Source organism: Triplophysa dalaica, chromosome 10 (genome assembly GCF_015846415.1).
Source record: "Triplophysa dalaica isolate WHDGS20190420 chromosome 10, ASM1584641v1, whole genome shotgun sequence".
In the NCBI taxonomy this organism is placed as follows: Eukaryota; Metazoa; Chordata; class Actinopteri; order Cypriniformes; family Nemacheilidae; genus Triplophysa; species Triplophysa dalaica.
The window spans coordinates 552890-577367 of record NC_079551.1 but is presented as its reverse complement, the minus strand read 5'-3'; the positions used below and the strand labels follow the sequence as shown (position 1 = coordinate 577367).

The 24478-nt window shown below is 37.9% G+C and overlaps 3 protein-coding genes across 5 annotated transcripts in view; 1 reads left to right on the top strand and 2 right to left on the bottom strand.

Moving 5' to 3' along the window:
- The window catches only part of LOC130429513 (natural killer cell receptor 2B4-like), a 78425-nt gene extending 70126 nt beyond the window's left edge, over positions 1–8299 (top strand). Inside the window, exons 1-5 of one of the 2 annotated variants that reach the window (XM_056758121.1) lie at positions 5654–5953; positions 7256–7576; positions 7709–7786; positions 7893–7997; positions 8107–8299. In XM_056758121.1, the coding sequence (XP_056614099.1) occupies positions 5878–5953; positions 7256–7576; positions 7709–7786; positions 7893–7997; positions 8107–8276 (750 nt within the window). In that variant the 5' untranslated portion in view covers positions 5654–5877 and the 3' untranslated portion in view covers positions 8277–8299. Of the gene's footprint in view, positions 1–5653; positions 5954–7255; positions 7577–7708; positions 7787–7892; positions 7998–8106 lie in introns of those variants that run through there. The other variant, XM_056758117.1, reaches the window with a different exon arrangement.
- LOC130429518 (natural killer cell receptor 2B4-like) overlaps positions 1–20414 on the bottom strand; it is a 98985-nt gene extending 78571 nt beyond the window's left edge. Inside the window, exons 1-5 of one of the 2 annotated variants that reach the window (XM_056758127.1) lie at positions 20358–20414; positions 19797–20116; positions 19388–19684; positions 19213–19314; positions 17478–18336 (exon numbers count right to left, since the gene is read on the bottom strand). In XM_056758127.1, the coding sequence (XP_056614105.1) occupies positions 18314–18336; positions 19213–19314; positions 19388–19684; positions 19797–20116; positions 20358–20404 (789 nt within the window). In that variant the 5' untranslated portion in view covers positions 20405–20414 and the 3' untranslated portion in view covers positions 17478–18313. The remainder of the gene's footprint in view (positions 1–17477; positions 18337–19212; positions 19315–19387; positions 19685–19796; positions 20117–20357) is intronic. The other variant, XM_056758128.1, reaches the window with a different exon arrangement.
- LOC130429516 (natural killer cell receptor 2B4-like) lies at positions 10396–16906 on the bottom strand. Its single transcript, XM_056758125.1, has 6 exons — positions 16601–16906; positions 15763–16083; positions 12630–12926; positions 11345–11452; positions 10850–10923; positions 10396–10534 (listed from the first exon to the last, which is right to left on the bottom strand). Exons 1-6 carry the CDS (start codon positions 16683–16685, stop codon positions 10484–10486), a joined length of 936 nt encoding a protein of 311 aa, XP_056614103.1. The 5' UTR covers positions 16686–16906; the 3' UTR covers positions 10396–10483.
- Positions 20415–24478: the final 4064 nt, after the last annotated feature.

The window sequence follows — 24478 nt, the reverse complement described above, 5'->3', positions numbered from 1 at the left end:
AGAATGTAGACATACAGTCATGACCAAAATTGTTGGCACCCCTGAAATTTCTCACCGAAAAGTATTGCATATACACATGTTTAATCCCTTTGTGTGTATTGGAACAAAACAAAAAAGGAGGGAAAAAAAACATTTGACATAATGTCACACAAAACTCCAAAAATGGGCTGGACAAAATTATTGGCACCCTTAACTTAATATTTGGTTGCACACCCTTTGGAACAAATAACTGAAATCAATCGCTTCCTATAACCATCAATTAACTTCTTAAAACTCTCTCCTGGAATTTTGGACCATTCTTCCTTTACAAACTGCTCCAGGTCTCTCATATTGGAAGGGCGCCTTTTCCCAACAGCAATTTTAAGATCTCTCCACAGGTGTTCAATGGGATTTAGATCTGGACTCATTGCTGGCCACTTCAGAACTCTCCAGCCCCTTTTGCCATCCATTTCTGAGTGCTTTTTGAAGTATGTTTGGGGTCATTGTCCTGCTGGAAGACCCACGATCTTGGACGCAAACCCAGCTTTCTGACACTTGGCCCTACATTGCGACCCAAAATCCACAGATTTCATGATGCCTTGCACACAGTCAAGGCACCCAGTGCCAGAGGTAACAACAACAAAAAAAAACATCTTTGAACCTCCACCAAATTTGATTGCAGGTACTGTGTTCTTTTCCTTGTAGGCCTCATTCCGTTTTGGGTAAACAGTAGAATGATTGGCTTTACCAAAAAGCTCTATCTTGGTCTCATCTGTCCATAAAAAGGATTTTGGCTTACTCAAAAGAATACAGTTTACTTGGCAAACTGTAGTCTTGCTCTTTTATGTCTCTGTGTCAGCAGTGGAGTCATTCTGGGTCTCCTGCCATAGCGTTTCATTTCATTTAAATGTCGACGGACACTGATGCACCTTGAGCCTGCAGGACAGATTGAATTTCTTTGGAACTTGTTTGGGGCTGCTTATCCACCATCCGGACTATCCTGCGTTGCAACCTTTCATCAATTTTTCTCTTTCGTCCACGTCCAGGGAGATTAGCTACAGTGCCATGGGTTGCAAACTTCTTGATAATGTTGCGCACTGTGGGCAAAGGAACTTCTAGATCTCTGGAGATGGACTTGTAACCATGAGATTGTTGATATTTTTCCACAATTTTGGTTCTCAAGTCCTCAGATGGTTCTCTTCTCCTCTTTCTGTTGTCCATGCTTAGTGTGGCACACACAGAGACACAATGCAAAGACTAAGTCAACTTTTCTCCTTTTATCTGCTTTCAGGTGTGATTTTTTTATATTGCCCACACCTGTTACTAGCCCCAGGTGAGTTTAAAGGAGCATCGCATGCTTGAAACAATCTTATTTATCCCCAATTTTGAAAGGGTGCCAATCATTTTGTCCAGCCCATTTTTGGAGTTTTGTGTGACATTATGTCAAATTTGCTTTTTTCCCTCCTTTTTTTGTGTTGTTCCAATACACACAAAGGGAATAAACATGTGTATAGCAAAACATGTGTTAATGCAATACTTTTCTGTGAGAAATACTTGATTTTCTGGAAAAATTGCAGGGGTGCCAACAATTTTGGCCATGACTGTAAATGAGATAATGATAATGAAAATCACAAATTCAGTGTCTCAGACAATTAGAATATGACATAAGATCAATAAAAAAGTATATTTAAACAGAAGTGTCATGCTTCTGAACATTATTTTCATTTCTTTTCACTCAATGTTTCTTTTGGCTTCTTTTGTATGAATTACTTCATCAATGTGGCGTGACGTCATCAGTGCTCAGGTGTGATAGAAGACCAGGTTTCTTTGATAGTGACCTTCAGGTCATCTGTATTGTTGAGTCTGGTGTCTCATCATAGATTCTCTGTGGGGTTCAGGTCAGACGGGTTTGCTGGTCAGTCAAGCGCAGTAACACTATGGTCATTGAACCAGTTTTGGGTATAATCTCTGTACATTGTGAAGGTCAGTCAGGTACTGGTACGGGAAATAGATTGAAAATGTTTTTCTTTGTTTTTTAGGCAGGTCTCAGTCAGAGGAGAGAAGATGTGAACCCTGATTGGTCTTCCACATCCGGCTCTGTTGATTCTGAAGTAAACAAGTGTTCAGGATGAAAAGTCTTAAAGTTTGAGCAGTTTAGCACAGTCAACAGGTCAACAACCACTGACACCATGTGATAGAGGAACAGCTGACAACACATCACTCCTCCATTGTGTGAACAACTGTCATTTTGGACTTCCCAGTCAGAGGATCTTTTCTTGACAGTCATCATCACCCGTCTGTTAGTTGTTTTACTGGTTATACTATGTTGTTATAGATAGGACGGGCAAGTTTCAACATGTCATTCTTAGCAAAGATTATCATGAAACCTGAGATTATCAATCTATGTCAAAATACTTGAGGTACTCATGTCATTGGTTGGGCTGGTATGTGATATGTAACATAGTCATGTGAGAAAAATAAAACTGCAGTAGCTCGCAACAAACAACACTGTGAGAAAAAGAAACAAAAGCAGGTTTTCTGCTTCTTTCAAAAAAAAGAAAACTATCTTGGAACACGATTGACTTTCTTGAAGTTTCCATGATTTAAGCACATCTGAAGGGTCAGTGACTGCTCATCTCTGCCTCCGTGTTCTATATCTGATCATAAAAGAATAGTCATCTACACACAGTGCTCTGAACAGTCTTGTTATGGTGACACAGTGTGTGTTGTGTGTCCACACACAGTCTTTAACAGTTCATAGTTAATTTGTCATCATCATTATTGAACAATGTAATCATAAAGGGTCCATGTTGCCATTTAAAGGCAGGATTTCTGAATTCTCTCAGGGGTTATTGATGTTCAAAATACCAAAACAGACACACCTCATCCCCTATCGTGAACTGTGCTCCTTACTGCTAATTGGCTTCAAGGCCCAACTTTGTCTTAACAAGCATAATTCAAAAATCTGACACCCCACCTTTAAGATTTTAATAAGGATGACTTATGTTCTTCATGACAGCTGTGATCTGAATGGCTTTAATGTACCTTTATGTCAAACACTGTGTGCAGCGTTGCATGAACATGTTTGTAGTGAGAGAATGTGCGTCAGTGCTTCAGGTGATGTGTGTACCCGCCCTGACAGGTAGAGATAAAGAACGTATTGAGTGATGTGAATGTGAAAGAGAAAGAAATTTCCAGGACCTTTGAACAGAAATGAAACCTGAACACTTCTTCAGTTGTGGTGACTTAAAACTATTCTTTGATTCATGTGTTTGTATTTCATCCTCTTTCTTTTTTTAAATTGGATTTCAGTATCTGTTTGCTGTCTCTTTGTGTGTGTGTGGTGTGTGTGTGTGTGTGTGTGTGTGTTTGTTTAGGACAAGCACAACAACATGAATAATTTAAAAGACCAAGTGACCTCAGACAGAGTTTTATTACTCTTTGTGTTTTTATAACTCTTTATAGTTTAGACCTCTGTCCTCTCTGAGGTCTGTAGAAGTCCACTTGTCTACATTTGCATGGCCACATTCAAACTTTAAATTTGAATGTTCAAACAAAACATTTCCTTCAACTGCCCCATGACACGAACACACTTACATTTCCAGAAGGCTGGAAGGTTTTCTGTAACTGGAGACATAAGTGGACAAACAAAAAAATCCTCTTAAAAAATGAACTCTGAGAAAGATATTTGGAAGAATGTGTATACCTGTTGAACACAGAATATATTTTTAAGAATGTAAGAGAGCAAATAGTTCTGGGGCGCTTTTGACTAACATTGTATTTTTTCCTACTATGGGAGTCAATAGGAGTTGATGTGTATACAGTGAGGAAAATAAGTATTTGAACACCCTGCTATTTTGCATGTTCTCCCACTTAGAAATCATGGAGGGGTCTGAAATTGTCATCGTAGGTGCATGTCCACTGCGAGAGAAATAATCCAAAAAAAATCCAGAAATCACAATGTATGATTATTTAACTATTAATTTGTATGATACAGCTGAGAATAAGCATTTGAACACCTGAGAAAATCAATGTTAATATTTGGTACAGTAGCCTTTGTTTGCAATTACAGAGGTCAAACGTTTCCTGTAGTTTTTCACCAGGTTTGCACACACTGCAGGAGGGATTTTGGCCCACTCCTCCACACAGATCTTCTCTAGATCAGTCAGGTTTCTAGCCTGTTGCTGAGAAACACGGAGTTTGAGCTCCCTCCAAAGATTCTCTATTGGGTTTAGGTCTGGAGACAGAACCTTGATATGCTTCTTACAGAGCCACTCCTTGGTTATCCTGGCTGTGTGCTTCGGGTCATTGTCATGTTGGAAGACCCAGCCTCGACCCATCTTCAATGCTCTAACTGAGGGAAGGAGGTTGTTCCCCAAAATCTCGCAATACATGGCCCCGGGTCATCCTCTCCTTAATACAGTGCAGTCGCCCTGTCCCATGTGCAGAAAAACACCCCAAAACATGATGCTACCACCCCCATGCTTCACAGTAGGGATGGTGTTCCTGGGATGGTACTCATCATTCTTCTTCCTCCAAACACGTTTAGTGGAATTATGACCAAAAAGTTCTATTTTGGTCTTATCTGACCACATGATTTCTCCCATGACTCCTCTGGATCATCCAAATGGTCATTGGCAAACTTAAGACGTGCCTAGACATGTGCTGGTTTAAGCAGGGGAACCTTCCATGATTTCAAACCATGACGTCTTAGTGTATTACCAACAGTAACCTTGGAAACGGTGGTCCCAGCTCTTTTCAGGTCATCGACCAGCTTCTCCCGTTTAGTTTTGGGCTGATTTCTCACTTTTCTTAGGATCATTGAGACCCCATGAGGTGAGATCTTGCATGGAGCCCCAGTCCGAGGGAGATTGACAGTCATGTTTAGCTTCTTCCATTTTCTAATGATTGCTCCAACAGTGGACCTTTTTTCACCAAGCTGCTTGGCAATTTCCCCGTAGCCCTTTCCAGCCTTGTAGAGGTGCACAATTTTGTCTCTAGTGTCTTTGGACAGCTCTTTGGTCTTGGCCATGTTAGTAGTTGGATTCTTACTGATTGTATGGGGTGGACAGGTGTCTTTATGCAGCTAACGACCTCAAACAGATGCATCTAATATAGGATAATAAATGGAGTGGAGGTGGACATTTTAAAGGCAGACTAACAGGTCTTTGAGGGTCAGAATTCTAACTGATAGACAGGTGTTCAAATACTTATTTGCAGCTGTATCACACAAATAAATAGTTAAAAAATCATACATTGTGATTTCTGGATTTTTTTTTAGATTATGTCTCTCACAGTGGACATGCACCTACGATGACAATTTCAGACCCCTCCATGATTTCTAAGTGGGAGAACATGCAAAATAGCAGGGTGTTCAAATACTTATTTTCCTCACTGAACATACATCTGAAAGATAAGACGTATTAAAATACATTAGATTGAAAGTTGTGCAGACTGACATGAAAAAAGAGGGACATTTGTGTCAGTGAACACAAATGAATAGATTACAGTTTTTGACAATGTCATGAATAACCAAGACTGTGTTGCTCGTCTACCACATTAAAAACATAGCATATTTATAGTATACTATGATCATGGAATCTTTGTTGGGAGGGTGAGGGATCTCATGAGAGGTTGGCCTCTACAGTGTATTCTAGGTTACACAAGCAGTATTTAGTTTCTGTTTTCTAGCCTCTTCTAAAACTCAACGACCTCAGCAGCCTGTTCACGAGTGTAATGAGATTGTGCTGAAGATAATTGTGTGTGTTTAATATGTTCCTGTGGCGCAGCGGTAGAGCAGTGTTTTACCAGAGTAAAAGATCATGAGAGAATACACATAATGATAGGATGAATAGTTTGGAAGTAATGTAAATCGCTTTGGATAAAAGTATCTGTTGAATGCATGTCAGTCCTCAAGTCTTCACTATGGAATTATGTTTGTTTTTTCTCTCATATCTGACTTTGATTGTGAATGGTAAGTGTATATTTTATTACTTTATTACGTCTATTTCAGTTGTTGGATCACAGCTGTTCATATGACACTTCAATTGTTTTTAATCGTATTTAAAGCCTTCTTGTAGATTTAAGATCTTGTGTTTTTCACATTTTAATCATCTCATTTTCTTTAAATGTTTGTGTGTTTTGTGAATATATAAACATGTTTTCTCTCATCGGGATGGGTTTATGTTATATCTTTGGTTTACTACTCACTTTTATCTAAAAGACCAAGACGCCCCTATCTATAACTACTGTTTTTATAAGCGAGTGTGTTAAACAGACACAATAATCTCTTAAGTAAACAGGTTTATCAGGTTCAGTCTCTGTTGGCTGTTTCTGTATGTTGAGATGTGGATTGTTTTTTTGTTTAAACTATGATGAGTGTCTTCACACGCACACTTATAACAGATGTTCATTTAATTTAGCTGGTGAACAAGAATGATTTCAAAAGACTGAACAACAGTATTGAAATAAAATTGTTAACATATCTGAATAAATGAAATAGTGACGTCAACAGTTTAAAATGTTCATGTGATAGCAGGGCTCACAAATACAGTAAACAACATACTGATGACACCAGAACATAAATCTGATACTGATGTTGTGTTCAGTCTGTGATGGACTGAGAGTCATTTAATCCAAACAGTGTTCAGTTTCAAGATTCAAATGTGAACACACAGCGCCATCTCAAGGGCACAATTATTTACTACATGATTAGGCGTTAGCAACAACAACATCATGGGTTTGACCCCAGGGATTGCAGACAATCAGAAACAAATGTACAGTATAATGCCAAATGTGTACATGTAGTGTAAATGTACATGCTGTGGCCGGAGTTCAAGTATTTGATGATAGCAGATAAGTATTGCTCACAGTATTGTTAGATTTTAAATCTATTTTCTTTGAAAGCATGGTTTTCACATGCATGCAATTATGTCCAATTTTCTTTCCTGTTTCTTCTTCTAGCCACAATTGTCCTGTGATGGTTAAAGTAGTGTTTGTAAATCCACAAACATTTATGCATTTGGCAGACGTTTTTATCCAAGTGACTTACATTGCTAGCCACACCAAGGTCATGAGTTTGATCCCAGGCATTGCACAAACTCAGAAACACATATACAAACTACACATTTGTATCGGACTATGTGCAATCCCTGGGATCAAACCCATGACCTTGACGTTACTATCGTCTGTCCTGACCAATGATCTACAGGACATCTCTCTTGTGCATTATTATTTCATATGGTGTAGTAATATAGAAAGTGTTTGTGTTGTTCAGGTGTGTTTGGTGATGAAGTGAAGTCAGTGTCAGTGATGGAGGGAGAGAATGTTACTCTACACACTGATGTTGTCAAACAGAGAGATGATCTGATCGTGTGGACTTATGGACCTGAAAACACACTTGTGGTAAGAATCAACGGGGAAGCAAACAGCATCATGTATTCAGATGATGAGAGATTCAAAGACAAACTGAAGATGAATGATCAGACTGGAGATCTCATCATCACACACATCACATCTCAACACTCTGGACTTTATGCACTGAGGATCTACAGTAACATGAAACTCTCATACAAAAAGTTCAATCTTACTGTCAATGGTGAGTATCTCCGATTGAATCAACTTTCTTCTATGTACTTTTAAAAAGTACAATTGATAGAAACACAATAGTCTCGTAGAGTCAGCAAACTATACTGTATAAACATAAAATCACTTTTATTTCATTTTCCAGGTCATTTTCTTCCCCTGGATCACATCACAAAACCCACTCAAGATCTAGACAACACTCAACTCTGTGAGGAGTGTTCAGGTGAGTCATGTGTGATTATTTAAGATGTTATATGTGGTGTAATACAGTCTGTACAAGACATTGCAGGTATAAAAAATTTAGTTGTTTATTCTCTTCATCCTTGTAGAGTCTCCTGACCAGCGGCTCATTGTAATAACAGCTGTCAGCTGTACAGCTGTGTTGTGTGTGATCTTCATCATCAGCATCATCATCTACATGAAGAAAAGAATGGGTCAGTTTCACCTTAATCTTACATTATATAACAAAGAAAAACATCTTTCATAATTTAAACCACTGCTAGAAGACATCATAATATAACATGTTCACTTTATGTTCTGCAGTTCCAGTGAACTCATCAAAAAGTGAAAATCATCTGACTGTTGAAATGAGAAAGATCAATTCCAGCAGCTCATGTGAAGATAAAGAAGCTTTAAAGTGTTTGAATGAAACACAACACTGGTCAACATTATTCACAAACACTCAAATAAAACATAAACATTTTATTAAATGAGCTTTGGGACGAGCCTGACAGTGTGTGTCCTGTGTGTGTGTATGTGTCATGAACATTAATGCACACACACACATGTATATATTTAGGAAATATATAATTATGAATTATGTGATTATTAAATTATATTTAAATGTTAATGTGTGTATATATATATATATATATTATTTTAGTTCATGTAAAGTCTGAGGTTAAAACAATGAATAATGATAAATCACACCGCTATTTATTTACTAACATTGAAGATGTGTCCCACAGACCTGAACAACATACAAGGGTTAAATAAAGACTAGTCTGCAGACGAGTGTTTAAAACTGTGTTCTTAGAAACTAAGAGTAGAGCTCAGGAGAGAATTAGAGCCAGAGCTCCCAGAGAGGAGACTCCAGGCACAAGAAAAGAGAAAGAAGGGTCAGATTATATCTTACATTTTCTTTTTATCATTTTCTTGACCATGTGACTAAACTTTACATGATGTGAAGTGACTAGGGTGACCATATTTCAGCTTTCAAAAAAGAGGACAGTCAGTGGGGGCAGGAGGTAGATGGACACCCACAGCGGGTGGAAAGATTGGGATGTGTGTAAATACTTGACAAATGCGTTTACAACCATGAAACTGTTACTGAACTTTAATACATAAAGTAATATCCTTCCCATTCAACTTTTGGGCTTCTGCAATAGAATAATAACAAACAAATAAAAAGTTTAGCATTTAAATAACAACTTTTTTTAAAAAAACACTGTCTTTTCAAGGCCATAGGTTAAATTCAAAATCACTTGCCATTAAAAAAAATGGGCATCGTTAACGCTATTCAGGTGACATGTGCCACCCACTGAAAAGCAAGCTGGTCCTCTCACTATTGGTTGTTGCCGTGGTGCTGAGGGAATGAGATGCACTTTTTTTACGTACGTGCGAGCGTGCTTACGCACATTACCGACCAATGGTGGCGAGCAAGAAGGCGTTGCTTTGCAAAAATTATAAAACGCATGCAATGAATGACGACTTTAGAACGTTAAACCCGAATCCCGGATATTTTAGGAAATGTAGAAATCCCGTCCGGACGCAGTTTTTGTCGCAAAAAGAGGACATGTCCGGTAAAAAAGAGGACGTATGGTCACCCTAGAAGTGACCACCTTTTACCCCCACTGTACAGGACCCACAAAAACAAACATCTTCTCAAGCAATAGTATTTGATCCCCATCAGCACCCCTCTGGTCTTTAAATAGGCAAATTGTTTCAATAATTTGTTATATATTTTCTAATATAGCTAAACCGCCTTTTATTTATTTATTTTTGTTTGTATTCACATGTTGAGATGAGAGCGCCCTCGTGTGGTGAGAGGGGGTGAATGTATTTTACTGTTACTGATTAGTGTAAAGTATAAGTCTTGTGTAATATTGTTAAATAGTCAAAATGAGGGAATCAAGTTTGTGAATGTACATGTTATGTTGTGAAAACGATATAAATTCATCCTGTTTTCTAACCCTATAGCCTCATCCCTTACGTTGTGTGTGTACGCACAAAAGAGCTAAAGAAGTGTGCATCATATAGACACTGTTACACAATGCCTACACACTCTTGTACTGATGTGAGTTAGTTAAAAAAGTAAAGATAATGATGTTAAATTCTGTTTTCACTTCTATACACACACTTGATAGAATACTGTAGTACAATCTCAATAATGGAGTTCAGGACTTAAAGGGACAGTTCACTCAAAAATGAAAATTCGGTCATAAATTACTCGCCGTCCTTTGATTCCAAATGTGTATAAATATCTTTGTTTGGTTGAACACAGAAGATATTTGGAAGAATGTTTGTAACCAACAGATCTGTGCCACCATTGACTACCATCTAAATCTAATTTTGTGTTCAACCAATTTTTGCTAAATCCTTTTTGTCATGATTAAAATTCTGAAAATTGTGAAATCAAAGTGAAATCAAAGGCAAATTTGTGAATAGCCGGTCTGGTGATTTTTTTAATTGCTCTTTGTCTTTGAGTTTAAATATATGTCTTTTATTCAGTGTTTTATATTGTTAATATTGTATGTACAGTAAAACTTGTTTTTTTTAATTGTTCTGTATAAAAAATATCATTGACATGAACAATTACAATTTCCATACATGTACAATCTGGAAGAACCTTGCATATTTAAAGCAGTCATAGATCCAGTTTAGCATTGTCATAAGAATCTCAGAATCACAGAGGGTTTGTTCATCTTCTCATGACTCCTGCATACACCACATCATCCTCCACCGCACATCTCTGACAGATACACACACACAGAAGATACACAGATGAATGAGGTAATGTTATACTTAATCTGACTTTCAGTTGCATTGTATAAACATGACTGGTGTAAAGAAAAGTGAAATGTTTGATTTCAGTGACCCACACTCTTATGCGTGGTTTGATCTGGTAAGATATGTTATATGCACTTACTGTAAATGAATACAGTATCCGTTAATAGAGTAACATGCATTAGGAACAGAGAAACAAAGCCTCTTCTTCTACATTATAATGAATGTTTACATACACATGCATGTTCAGGTGAAGCACACAAGTGATGAATGATCTCACCGGTCCATGTCTGTGTCTTTTACAGAATGTTGGATCTGCATAAGTGATCTCCTCTTCACCAGTCTGAACAGTTTCTATAATAATATCAAACATGTTTAAAAATATGTAACCTCTTTATTTCATATAGATTAGCATTTATAATCTAAAATTGCATATATTGCACATAATATTGTAAATAATTTATGATCAGCATTTGGTTGACACATTGTTATATCATCGTTGTCATGATTTCTCTCGGTCAGAAAAATTGGATGTTGTTTCAGGTCTAGCAGGGACTGTGTGATGAGATTCATCATTTATCACTGAGGACCATTGAGAGACTTGTGTACAGCTATTACTAAAGATATAAAACATACCCTGATGCTCAAGAAAACAGCACTAACATTTCAATAGGATAGTCTGTTGACTAATTGTTTTAAATTCTGAGAAACATTCATTTTAAATCTAGATTTTTTTAAATAAAATCAATAAATAAATAAATATAAAACATTTTACCGTGTTGTTGTGTTTTTCTGTGTTTTCTGCAGATGCAGTAGATCAGAAGTGCAGTTACAATCATCACAGATCCAGCAGCACAAGATAGAGATACTATCAAATGTGAAGCTGTTACACAAAATACACATTCATAAACATAACTGTGAACTTGAAGTACTGTTATTACTACAGAATACATTACTGTTGAAACTGTTAACTATCTAAAAACATATGTCTGATATTTAAAGTTATTTTTCTCCAAACATCATTTCATCATTTTGACCATAAAACAATATTACAAAAGACATGTACATTAAGACTAACCAGCAACAGTAAAACACATGTACCCCCTCTCACCACACGAGGGCGCTCTAATCTGAATATGGACTTAAGTTCCAGTCAGTGAAATCTAGTGGCAAGGTTGCCAATAGCAACGCATTGCTTCTCCACCCCTCACATTCCAAACTACTGGCTGTTTATACACCTCTGAAGACATAGTTATGTATTTTAAATTGTATTTTTTTCATTAAATTATCCAAAAACTTACACACTGACTGGACCTTTAAGTAAATAATTTAGGTAAAAGGTTGGCTGGCAAAAAAGTGAAAAGAAAACTTGCTGTCCAATTAGGATGTTGCATACTGCTATCAGATGAGGTTTTTTATCCCCAAATGGCATTAATCACTTTCAAGCACCTTTTATGAGGGCAATTTTATGAAAATGCCGACCTTACAATTTAGAAACAATTTAGTTTTTACCAACGCTATTGACTATGGTAACAGCACAGATATTAACATTTGGTGGTTCAAATACCCACCTGAGATCTCTTCAAATTTGTTTTATTTTTAGTGCATGATTTTAAATAGTCAGGGTTATTGTAAACCTGCCATTTTCAGGATTGTTACAGTTACGGTTTGAGAGACAGAACCCAGATGCAGGCAGTGAAGGGTTAACAAAATTTATTTGAATAAATAAAAACCCACAATGGGGAAAACACATCTAATAATTAAAGAATCAAAAACGTTCACGAAGGGAACAAAACAAAGAGACTAAGACGAAATTTCAACTAAGTCATTATTCTTTATTATGAGATAAAAAGTCATTATTATGACTTACTAAGTTGAAATTTCGACTTAGTTTCTCATTATTTTGAGATACCTAAGTCTTTATTATGAGGTACTAGTTCAAAAAAATAAATTATATAAACAAATTGTCATCCTGTGAACATCAACCTATTTATACTCCTTTTACAGTAAGTCTGAAAGTTCAATTCAGTAAAAAACTAAAATAATCACACATGACTCACCTGCACACGTGTGACAGAGTTGAGTGATGTGTAGATGTTGTGTGAGGTTTGTGATGGGATTGTTGACCACACATCTGTATGTGTTTGTATCCTGATATTCCACCTCCAGAGGTAGAGAGAGTCTGATGTTGAGATCAGACACACTGATGCTGGACAATAAACTCTTTCCTTTGTACCAGGAGACACTCACATCATGTGACACATTCATCACTGAACACAACACACAACAACATGATGATGAAGATGATGAAGAACATTGAGAAGAGACTCTGGAGATGACAGGAACAGACAGACCAGCTGAAAAACATTTGAGAATCAATTACATTTTTAAACAAAAACATGTTTACATGCATATATATTACGGTTTTTCTCAAGTGTTTACACGCAAATTCTGGTACTTGAGACACAATGACCACAACATGTAACTCATTCACCAGCCACCCCCTGAACCAATTCTGCTAAACTACAAGCACAGTTCATGCTTTACACTCAAATTGCAGTTTAAAGCACACTTTTTTTAAAAACACTACACACAGTTCTCTGCTTTTGGCACAATTTTCATGCAGAAAATATCTTGTTTTCAGAAGGAACACACTGCCATTCAAATATGCACACTGACTCATCACAAGGGCAAACACCTGTCGCACAGTTTTACAATTAGCAATCAGAGCTTTAACATAAAAGGGCAACAGGTGAGCTCTTCTGTTTTGGAGCAATGGATGCCAACATTGGAAACAGAGGCAGAGCCAGAGGAGTGAGAGTAAGAGGAGGAGGACGGGGAGGACAGGGAGGACGAGGAAAGCCAAGGACCGTAATCTCTGATGAGATCCGAGCCACTTTGGTTGATCATGTGGTCAACCATGGTCTAACAATGAGGGAGGCTGGGCAAAGAGTACAGCCACATTTGAGCAGGAACACTGTAGCATCCATCATCCGGACTTTCCGAAATGAGAATAGGAGAAGTCTACTCTCACTAGAAAATTGCAGTACTGCATATCAATACAGTACTCAATGAGTACAGTAGTACAGTCTTGCCTGTGGACTGTTCTGTAGGGCTGTAAAAATACTGTAAAGTACTGAATTTACAGCATTTTACTATTTGTTTGGCAGACCTGAAAGATTACCAACACAAGGTGGTCGGGAACGTGTTCTGTCTCCTGAACAGGAAACTGAAATTATGAACATGGTCCTAGAAAACAAAGCCATAACATTACGGCTAATACAAAGAAAAATAATAGAAAACAATGACATGTTTCAAAATATTGATAGGGTAAGCTTATCAACACTGGACCGTGTCTTGCGCAGAAATCATCTCAGGATAAAGCAGGTCTACAGGATGCCATTTGAACACAATTCAGAAAGAGTTGCGATATAACTATGTGCAAGTGAGTCCCACAATTGATGCATACTCTCAACACTGTATACAGTAAATTCTTCTGTTGTTTTGTATGTAGTGTATGTGCAACTTTGTGTTGATTGGGAATGGGATGTACACATTGTTTTTATAGGAAAAATAAAATAAAATTTGTGTGATCTGAGTATAAAAACAATATTATCAAATATTTTAAGACACACTTATGTTTGTACTGTCTGTAGTAAGTGTAACACTGAACCCAAAAAAGGCCTAATTCATTAAGTATTTTACATTCATCATAGTGTTTTACATTGAGCACATCAGTGTTCAGCTGGTTCTTATAAATGTCTATACATATGATGGTTTGTGTGTGTCATTTGAAAACAAAATCCTATTTTGAGAAGAAAAAACATTATTTTTTAATGCAAAGTTTCATTTTGCAGGAGAACTGAAAGGTTTTGCATGTGGTTTGTGTTTTTTTGGATTTGTGTGTAGAGTTCTGAGAATATGAGGCATGCTTTCAGAAAATTTGTAAACAATTGAGAAAACTGTAATGATAATTCATCACATGCTCATCCATCCGCAAACAATTCTCAGCACCTCAGACCTCGGTACACATCTCCCTCACTTCAACCATCAAACTCTCCTCTTTCACTCCACTGACAAAAACACTTGAAAGGGGAGCGTTCAACCAGGTTTCTTCCTACTGTGGCAGGGAGTACAGATCCAGGATCAGCTTCGCCTATGAAACGGCCGGCATAAAAGCCACGTGCACACACCACACCACTGTTTCTCACCCAGACTAACACTGTGTCTTTTCTAACCAGCAGATTCGAGTGAATGACCAGCAAGGAGCCAAATTGCACGAGCACAGACGACAGATCTCATCACGAGCACCCCGTGATGTCACTTTTGGACTTGTTCACCTTTTATCACAATGAATTCCCTTCCGGGGTTGTTTATACCTGCCGTCTTGTGTCCGTCGTGTCTCTTACCCTACCACACTACCTATCCTAGAACAAACTACTGGATGACAAGCTGTCTGGCTCCAAACAGACCACTCCACTAGGACTGCACTGCTATCGGTCATAGAGGCACTGCAGCTAGCCAAGGCGGAATCTAAATCAGACCTGATTTTGCTAGAACTATCTACAGTGTTTCTCAGAACATAGCAGCACACCTCGTCTTCCAAACAGCCCAAAAGGTCTCATGTGACACCCCTTTTCATCTCTATCCACTGGCTACTGGTTGAAGCCCGTATCAGATTCAAGTCACTAATGTTTGTGTTCAGGACTATCACTGGATCTGCACCGGCTTACTTTCACACCCTCCTGCATTCCTACACCCCATCAAGATCCCTGTGTTCAATAAACCAGCTGCGTCTTGTATTGTCTTCTCATAAGGGCAGTAAATCGCTCTCCCGGTCATTCACAACTCCTTCCTGGTGGAACATTCTTCATAACTCTGTCCGGTCAACCACATCTCTCACAACATTTAAAAAACTACTTAAAACCCATCTCTTCTGTGAATACTTGACAAACAAATGAGAAAAAAACACTACCTCTCTCTTTCTCTCTACAGGTAGTGGTCTAGATTTAGTGGAAACCAGTAACTTTGTATTAGCACCTAATGTATTAATGCTTTTGTATGACATATCACTTATTGCTCAGTGAACTCTTTGTAAGTCGCTTTGGATAAAAGTATCTGCTAAATGAATAAATGTTAATGATAATACTATCAGGATATTTGAAAGAGTGATTATAATATTTCTCATCTCACCATAGACAGTAACACTGAAGTGTTTGTTTTGAACAGTTTTTCCAATGATGTCTAGTTGATAAAGTCCAGTGTGTTGAGTTGTGATGTTTGTGATGATGAGAGATCCAGTCTGATCATCTATCTCTACATGATTCTTCAATCTCTCAATGATAAATGATGTTTTATTGGCTTCTTTGTTCAGTTTAGCTATAATCTCATCTGGACTCTGAACACCAAACTTCCACACTATCACATCATGTTTGTGTAGTTGTGTATCAGTGTGTAGAGTAACAGAATGTCCCTCCATCACTGACACTGACTTCACTTCATCACCAAACACACCTGAACAACACAAACACAATCAACACTTTAGTTTTACGGGTTTTATGAGAATTATTGGTGCAAAAATGTATTGTAGTGTACTATAGCATTAACTATATAATATGCTAAATATAAAACAATTTATCTACTGACTACAATATTTTTTATGTCGTCTTCCAATTACGTCACATGAATACACAAATGTATCTTGTATCCATAATCACTAAATATTTTTTGCATATGACATCATCATGTGTGACATTAGCTATACAGTCAGTTTACAAATCGTTTTGAAGTCAAATTAAACTCTTCCATAACCACATCAATGGGATATAGACCTTTATGGATGAATATTTAAAGTTGCGTAGTTGCCTGTGATTTTTGTTTCAGGCCTACTGATTATTACCATTGACAAATCATTCTTAATGTGGATTCCGCGTTTATCTGGAAACCGTGTTTTTTATCCTCATTCTGTAAAAGCAGTTAATTTTCACAAGGTGCACAAAGTAAAAGTTAAAGAATGTTAAATATCACTTACCGTTGAAATGCCACAAACACAACTGCACAAGAGCAAGTACACAAACCATATTCTGCAGAGATGTGTGAAGACAAATAAGAGTCATTTGTGATGTGACACAAACTGTGTGATTTCCTTCAGACACACATACAGACGCTCGCGTGAACGCGCACGCGCTTCTGATCTCTGCGTCAGACAGACGGAACAACTTTAACGCACAAACTTTCTTTATTATAGTTTCTCGTCGAGGATTTTATAGAGTGAGATTATAATAAAGATAATGTGTAAAGCACGACATGTAGTGAAGAGAAATGTGAAGTATGTGTTGATCTTTGACTGAAACTCGTTGATCTGACCAAACGTCGATTTGACGCTCTGTGACGTCACTGTGAGCTTTTATCATAAATGACAGTTTGATATATTTCAAGAATAAAGTTTAAATCAAGTGAAGTGACTAATGTGCTCCTCTCCTTTAATGACCAATCACATTCTAGAATCTGATGAGAAGTTAAAGTGCAGAATGACGTCATCAAATTGTTAATCTGTATATTAAACATGTAGGTTTCAATGTCCACATCTCCTGAATATTGTTTGTTATCTTAAGGCAAACATTTATAAAAGTTTATGATTTAATGGTGACTTAAACATGTGATGAGTATTAAGCCGTTATGAGTGAGTTTAGTTTGACCTTTGACACTTCAGTGTGTGTTTGAAACTTATGTTGATGAGTTTTGAGTATATTTATGTATATAAGAGCATTTATAAAGATGATGAGTGGAAACTTTTCACCAGAAAACTAAACACACAAACTGACCACAAACACATTAATAGACGTGTTGTTTGTCCACTGAACAGATGAGACCACAGCAGTTTCACTTTGACTCACTCATATGTAGACCTCTGACACATTTATTCTACATGATAAAAACCACACGCATGTTTATTCTGTTCAAATGTGACTTGAGGTTTATTTACTCATTTTCAGTTAATAATGAATCTTGGCTGATTTTTGTGATCATTGATTGTTGTTTATTATTACGTCATTTAGGATCAGAAGATCAGGTATAGAAGAATCAATACTTTGACGCTCGAGCTTTCAAACACAAAAAAATGAGCAGCAACATTAAAACAATTAATGTAAAAAACCTGTTTTACACTCAACTTGGCTCCATCTAGAGGGCCTTGTGTCCATCTGGTGTTCTGGTAGCTGAGATGGTGTCATGTCCTCTTGGAATGGAGATGGGCTCATGCCTCTGATGGTTGAAATACATTTTCTGTAGGTGTTCCTCAAGATCTGTTATAGATACTTTAATGGTCCCAGTTTTCTCCTCTATGAAGATGCTACTGATCAACTTGTCAGGATCTTTGTAGGAAGCGGTCCTGATTCGCTCCTTCTTCTTATGTTGTTTTCTCAAGCTCTTCACAGCGAGGCCTCTTTTAATATGGCGTTGTAGTCCCTCTAGGCCCTTCCTTTCCTCTTCTGTGGTCTTCTTCCACTGTTTCCTCAGGCTCCTCCTTTCTCTCACAAGTCTGTCAATTTCTGTCTCCTGGACTTAGATCGGCCTGTTGTCTCCTTCTGTGACTTTGGGTTCTTGGTTTTCACTCAAAATCTCTCCACCCCACAGGTGTAGATGATCCTCCATCCTCTCCAGTTTTCTTTCGACATGCTCAGTTTCCGGTTACGGCCACACCATCCTGAGTACACCCGCTCTGGCCAAGCACGGTCTGGCCTGGTCAGTACTTGGATGGGAGACCGCCTGGGAATACCCTCATAAAGACAGATGTACAAGTACACACACACACACACACACACACACTGATGTGTATTTGATCTTCAACAACATCACTTTACCACAGCAGGACATTCTGTCTCTTATATATTAAAGTAAATTATTCCAAGTAAACAAATCTAACCAATACAGTTTCATAACAGGGATTATATTTTAAATGTATTTTTAAACGTCATGTTAAAGCTGAACTTACATGAACTTACATGAACACTCATTTATTAACCCGTGTTTTGTTAAATTATTAGCACATTGTGAGTAGAAGAAACTCATTTAATCCAAATCTGTCCTCAGATCAATAAATAAATGTGAGGCCTCCATCAGATCTGTGTAAAGTCACCTGAAGTTTCTTCTATTAAACACTAGAGGTCTCTATTACACAGAGTTGTGTTTATTTCTGGCTGTTTTGTGTTTTAAATACACAGTGTCCTGCTATATAATGTATTTGTATACTATCTTTATCTGTTCTTAAAGTTTAATATATTTATTTATTTACTCATCTATTACTGTGTCATTTTGATTTAGTGAGGCCATCGGTGGGACAGACGTTCTGGACTTTGACGTAATGTCCTTCTGGTCAGTCCGGTGTACAAACACAGAGAGACACACTACACAACACAACACGTGTGCGTCCTACAACACAACACTTATTTGCTTACACACTGTACATACTGTTATGTTGTAAATGTCTGAGAGTTTCTGTTGAATAATTTCAAGAAAAAACTTTAAACTCGTTAATACAGAAAAAAATCTAAAAAAGACAAGAGTTGAAAACTGAGAAATGTCTCAAGATCGTTCTTATATTTATAATATCTGTGATCATCAGTGATTATTATTCTTATTTACATCTGATGTCATAGATGAGAACAGCGACAGTAGCCACGCCCACTACAGCAGAGAGGACCAATCGGATCACAGCTTCAGTAAAACCACAATAGACGACACCAACTGAAGCACAGAAAGAGAAAAGAGACTTTAACTGAAATACAACAAAAGGGAAAATAAACATACATGTGCTCACCTGAAGATGTCTCACAGAGTTGAGTGATGTGTAGATGTTGTGTGAGGTTTGTGATGGGATTGTTGACCACACATCTGTATGTGTTTGTATCCTGATATTCCACCTCCAGAGGTAGAGAGAGTCTGATGTTGAGATCAGACACACTGATGATGGACAATAAACTCTTTCCTTTGTACCAGGAGACACTCACATCATGTGACACATTCATCACTGAACACAACACACAACAACATGATGATGAAGATGATGAAGAACATTGAGAAGAGACTCTGGAGATGACAGGAACAGACAGACCAGCTGAAAAACATTTGAGAATCAATTATTAATTTTAAACAAACTAAATAAATATATTTGAATGATAACACTATCAGGATATTTGAAAGAGTGATTATAATATTTCTCATCTCACCATAGACAGTAACATTGAAGTGCTTGTTTTGAACAGTATTTCCAATGATCTCTACATGATAGCGTCCAGTGTGTTGAGTTGTGATGTTTGTGATGATGAGAGATCCAGTCTGATCATCTATCTCTACATGATTCTTCAATCTCTCAATGATAAATGATGTTATATTGTCTTCTCTGTTGATTTCAGCTATAATCTCATCTGGAGTCTGAACACCAAACATCCACTGGACCACATCATGTGTGTGTAGTTGAGTATCAGTGTGTAGAGTAACAGAATGTCCCTCCATCACTGACACTGACTTCACTTCATCACCAAACACAAAATATTATTGTTATTTTATCATAAAAAAACGTGTTTATTAATTATCACATATCACTGCAAATAAACTTTTACATGAGTGTTAGACAGCCTCAAATCGACAAGAATAAGATGAAATACACTTCATAACATTTAAACAATCCATAAAAAAATGATTATATTATGTGAGAATATAGCAGTCCTGTGAGATTAAGCGGCGTCTGTGAAACAACTGAATGTGTGTAAACCTCAAAATATCACCTACCAGTTGAACAGCACAAACACAGCAGAAGAACTAACACACCAATCATCGTCTGACACATTCTGAAGCTTTATTTTCTTTGTAAACTATTCATAGAGACGAAATATTTATGCTCCTCCTCCATCAGTCACACACACACACACACACACACAGAAAGACACACACACAGATACACACGCACACATAAACACTGATGTGTATTTGATCTTTCACAACATCACTTTACCACAGGAGGACATTCTGTCTCTTATATTAAAGTTTATTATTCCAAGTTAACAAATCTAAACAATACAATTTCACATCAGGGTTTATTTAAATTTATTTTTAAACATCATGTAAAAGTTTTAGTTTGACTGAAACACTCATTTATTAACTCCTCAGATCAGTAAATAAATGATAGGCCTCCATCTGATCTGTGTAAAGTCACCTGCAGTTTCTTCTCTCGAACACTAGAGGTCTCTATTACACAGAGTTGTGTTTATTTCTGGCTGTTTTGTGTTTTAAATACACAGTGTCCTGCTATATAATGTATTTTTATACTATCTTTATTTACATATCTTTATTTGTTCTTAAATTTCTATTTATTTATTTTTTACTCATCTATTTCTGTGTTATATTGACTTAGTGAGGCCATCGGTGGGACAGATGTTCTGGACTTTGACGTAATGTCCTACTGGTCAGTCCGGTGTACAAACACAGAGAGAAACACAACACAACACGTGTGCGTCCTACAACACCACATTTATTTGCTTACACACTGTACATACTGTTATGTTGTAAATTTCTGAGACTTTTAACTGAAATACAAAAAAGGGCAAATTAAGAAGCAAATAAACATTATGAACAAAACCGGCGATTAAAAGGCAGCCCCGGCAGGGTCCCGGCAGGGCAGACTCCAGCAGGGCTGCCCTTTGTCGCCGGTTCTGTTCATAATTCTTATGGACAGAATTTCTAGGCGCAGCCAGGGGCCGGAGGGTGTCGGGTTTGGGGACCACACGATTTCATCTCTGCTCTTTGCGGATGATGTCGTCGTGCTGGCCCATCAGACCAGGACCTTCAGCATGCACTGGGACGGTTTGCAGCCGAGTGTGAAGCGGCTGGGATGAGAATCAGCACCTCCAAATCCAAGCCATGGTTCTCAGTCGGAAAAGGGTGGCTTGCCCACTTCAGGTGGGTGGAGAGTCTCTGCCTCAAGTGGAGGAGTTCAAGTGAGGGAAGGATGGAACGGGAGATTGACAGACGGATCGGTGCAGCTTCTGCAGTAATGCGGTCGCTGTCCCGGTCTGGTGAATAAGGCTACTTCTTAGAACCCTTAGAGATAAGCCGAGAAGCTCGGTCACTCGGGAGGAGCTCAAAGTAGATCTGCTGCTCCGACACATCGAGAGGGGCCAGCTGAGGTGGCTCGGGCATGTTTTCTGGATGCCCCCTGGACGCCTTCCCGGGAAATGCAAAACGGTCATATGCCCAAAAAATCAACAATCACTTCACAGACAGCAGAGAGAAACATGGAGCCTGTGGCAAGCCATTCAGACCATCACTGACTACAAGCCGCTACCACAGGCCTGTGATGACGACACATCCCTCCCAGATGCACTAACCCACTTTTATTCATGGTTTGAAATGCAGAATGACACACCTCCACAAAAACTGCCTACACCTCTTAACGACCAGGAACTCTATCTGTCTCCAGCCGACGTAAGGAAGAGCCTATCTACGATTAACCCACGCAAGGCTGCGGGTCCTGACAAGATACCTGGCCGTGTACTGAAAGACTGCGCTGCACAACTGACAGATATCCTAACAGATATCTTCAACACCTCATTTAGCCAGGCAGTCGTCCCCACATGTCTCAAATCCACAACAATCATACCAGTGCCAAAGAAATCAACAGTGTCGTGTCTAAATGACTATCGCCCCATAGCACTGACTCCAATCATTATGAAGTGCTTTGAGAGGCTAGTCATGCATAACATCAAGACCAGCCTCCCCAACACACTCAATCCGCTCCAGTTTGCATGCCGTCCAAACCGCTCTACAGATGATGCAATCTCCTCCACCCTCCACCTGGCTCTTACCCACCTAGAAAATAAAGACTCATATGTTAGGATCCTGTTCATTGACTTCAGCTCAGCATTCAACACAATTATCCCACAAAAGCTCATAAATAAACTTAACTTGCTGGGCCTAAAAAACTCCCTCTGTAATTGGATCCTGGACTTTCTAACCGAAAGACCTCAGTCCGACCGAGTCGGCCCAAACACCTCGAGCTCTACCACACTGAGCACAGGTGCACCACAAGGCTGTGTGCTCAGCCCGCTGCTCTTCACGCTGCTGACCCACGACTCTCATCTGGACTCTGAACACCAAACATCCACTGGACCACATCATGTGTGTGTAGTTGAGTATCAGTGTGTAGAGTAACAGAATGTCCCTCCATCACTGACACTGACTTCACTTCACCACCAAACACAAAATATTATTGTTATTTTATCATAAAAAAACGTGTTTATTAAAAACACATATCACTGCAAATAAACTTTTACATGAGTGTTAGACAGCCTCAAATCGACAAGAATAAGCTGAAACATAATTTGTAACATTTAAACAATCCATTAAAACATGATTATAGTATGTGAGAATATAGCAGTCCTGTCCTACCAGTTGAACAGCACAAACACAGCAGAAGAACTAAGACACCATTCATCTTCTGACACATTCTGAAGTTTTATTTTCTTTGTAAACAATTCATAAAGACAAAATATTTATGCTCCTCCTCCATCAGTCACAAACAAACATACACACACACACACACACACACACACACACAGACAGACACACAAACAGACACACAAACAGACACACACTCACGCCCCCGAACACACACACAAACACAAGCTTTCCAGATGTAAAAATCAAATATGTATTTTGGGTCAAATATAAGTCTTCATGATGTGTTTCACTACGTCGTGCCAAGACTAAATAACACTTATTATTAGACCACACAATTATTATGACAAACATAAAAATTGACTCGTTTGTAAATATGTATATTCAACGTCATATGCATTAGCAAAGACATTTTCTTTACCACACTGAAAGAATGTAAACTTCTTATGTCCCCTTGTCTAACAATATTCTACGGTTGAAGAGTCTAGTCGACGGAACACACAGAGTTTCAGGCCTGGAGACAAAGTTTGACACAGACACAAGTGCTTGTTCAATCAGAGTTCAATGTTTATTGTTTTCGGACTAATATTTATATGCTTGAAAAGGAGGTGTCATATAAAACCACCTAAACAGTGGAAAATCACCAGACTTTCTGTTTAGTCTTTCCTCATGAACAATCAGATATGATTACATATTCCATATTACAATAACAGAACAATCGTCAATAGGCATCATTAGGAACCTTGATATGGAGAACAACAGATACTTATATCAACATAAGACAGCATGACATGATAGAACTTTCAACGAGGTTAAACAACAAGAATGAAAGGCACATCTAATATGAATAGAAGCTAATATTAATAGGAATGAATACAAATGAATACATATGATACATGAACTTTGTATTAAACACAGATGCAATATTTGTAGAGGACAGGACGAAATCCAGATTCTCACAATGGCCACTTTCAGACCAACGGTCTTACAAGCAGTCCTGTGTCCCTTTAAAGAACAAATATATATAGAGTAGTACAAAAGGTTAATCAAAAGGTTAATACAAAATCTTTAATAAAAGGATAGTTGCATTTGCGTATTTTTATGTGGTTTTCTGGTTTGCAAGCTGCTCTTTGAGGTAAAAGATCAATCGGACTGATTTGTAATAAAAACATAACAACACCAATCACCCTCAATAAAAACATAAACATAATTATATCTACTCTTCATCATCTACCGTGCCAATCTCAATTACCGAATCGTCAAGCCCATTATCTCCTTCCATTACATTGTCACGTCCATCAACATTTCTTGGTTCTTCTATCACCGGTATTGGTTCTGGTTCTAACTCCTGTGTTTGAACACAATCATTATCATCCTCGTCCGTATCGCTGTTATGATCAAATATGGATCCCCAAGTTTGATTCTGATCTTTCGGACGATAACCTTTAGATGTGCG

Bases quoted from the DNA above. Each gene is read 5' to 3' on its own strand.
- LOC130429516 (XM_056758125.1), bottom strand. From the start codon at position 16,685: ATGACTCTTATTTGTCTTCACACATCTCTGCAGAATATGGTTTGTGTA. The intron at 16,084-16,600 runs GTAAGTGATATT...TGTGTTGTTCAG, and splicing joins GTGTTTGTGGCATTTCAACG to GTGTGTTTGGTGATGAAGTG. The intron at 10,535-10,849 runs GTGAGATCATTC...TGTATCTGTCAG, and splicing joins AAAGACACAGACATGGACCG to AGATGTGCGGTGGAGGATGA.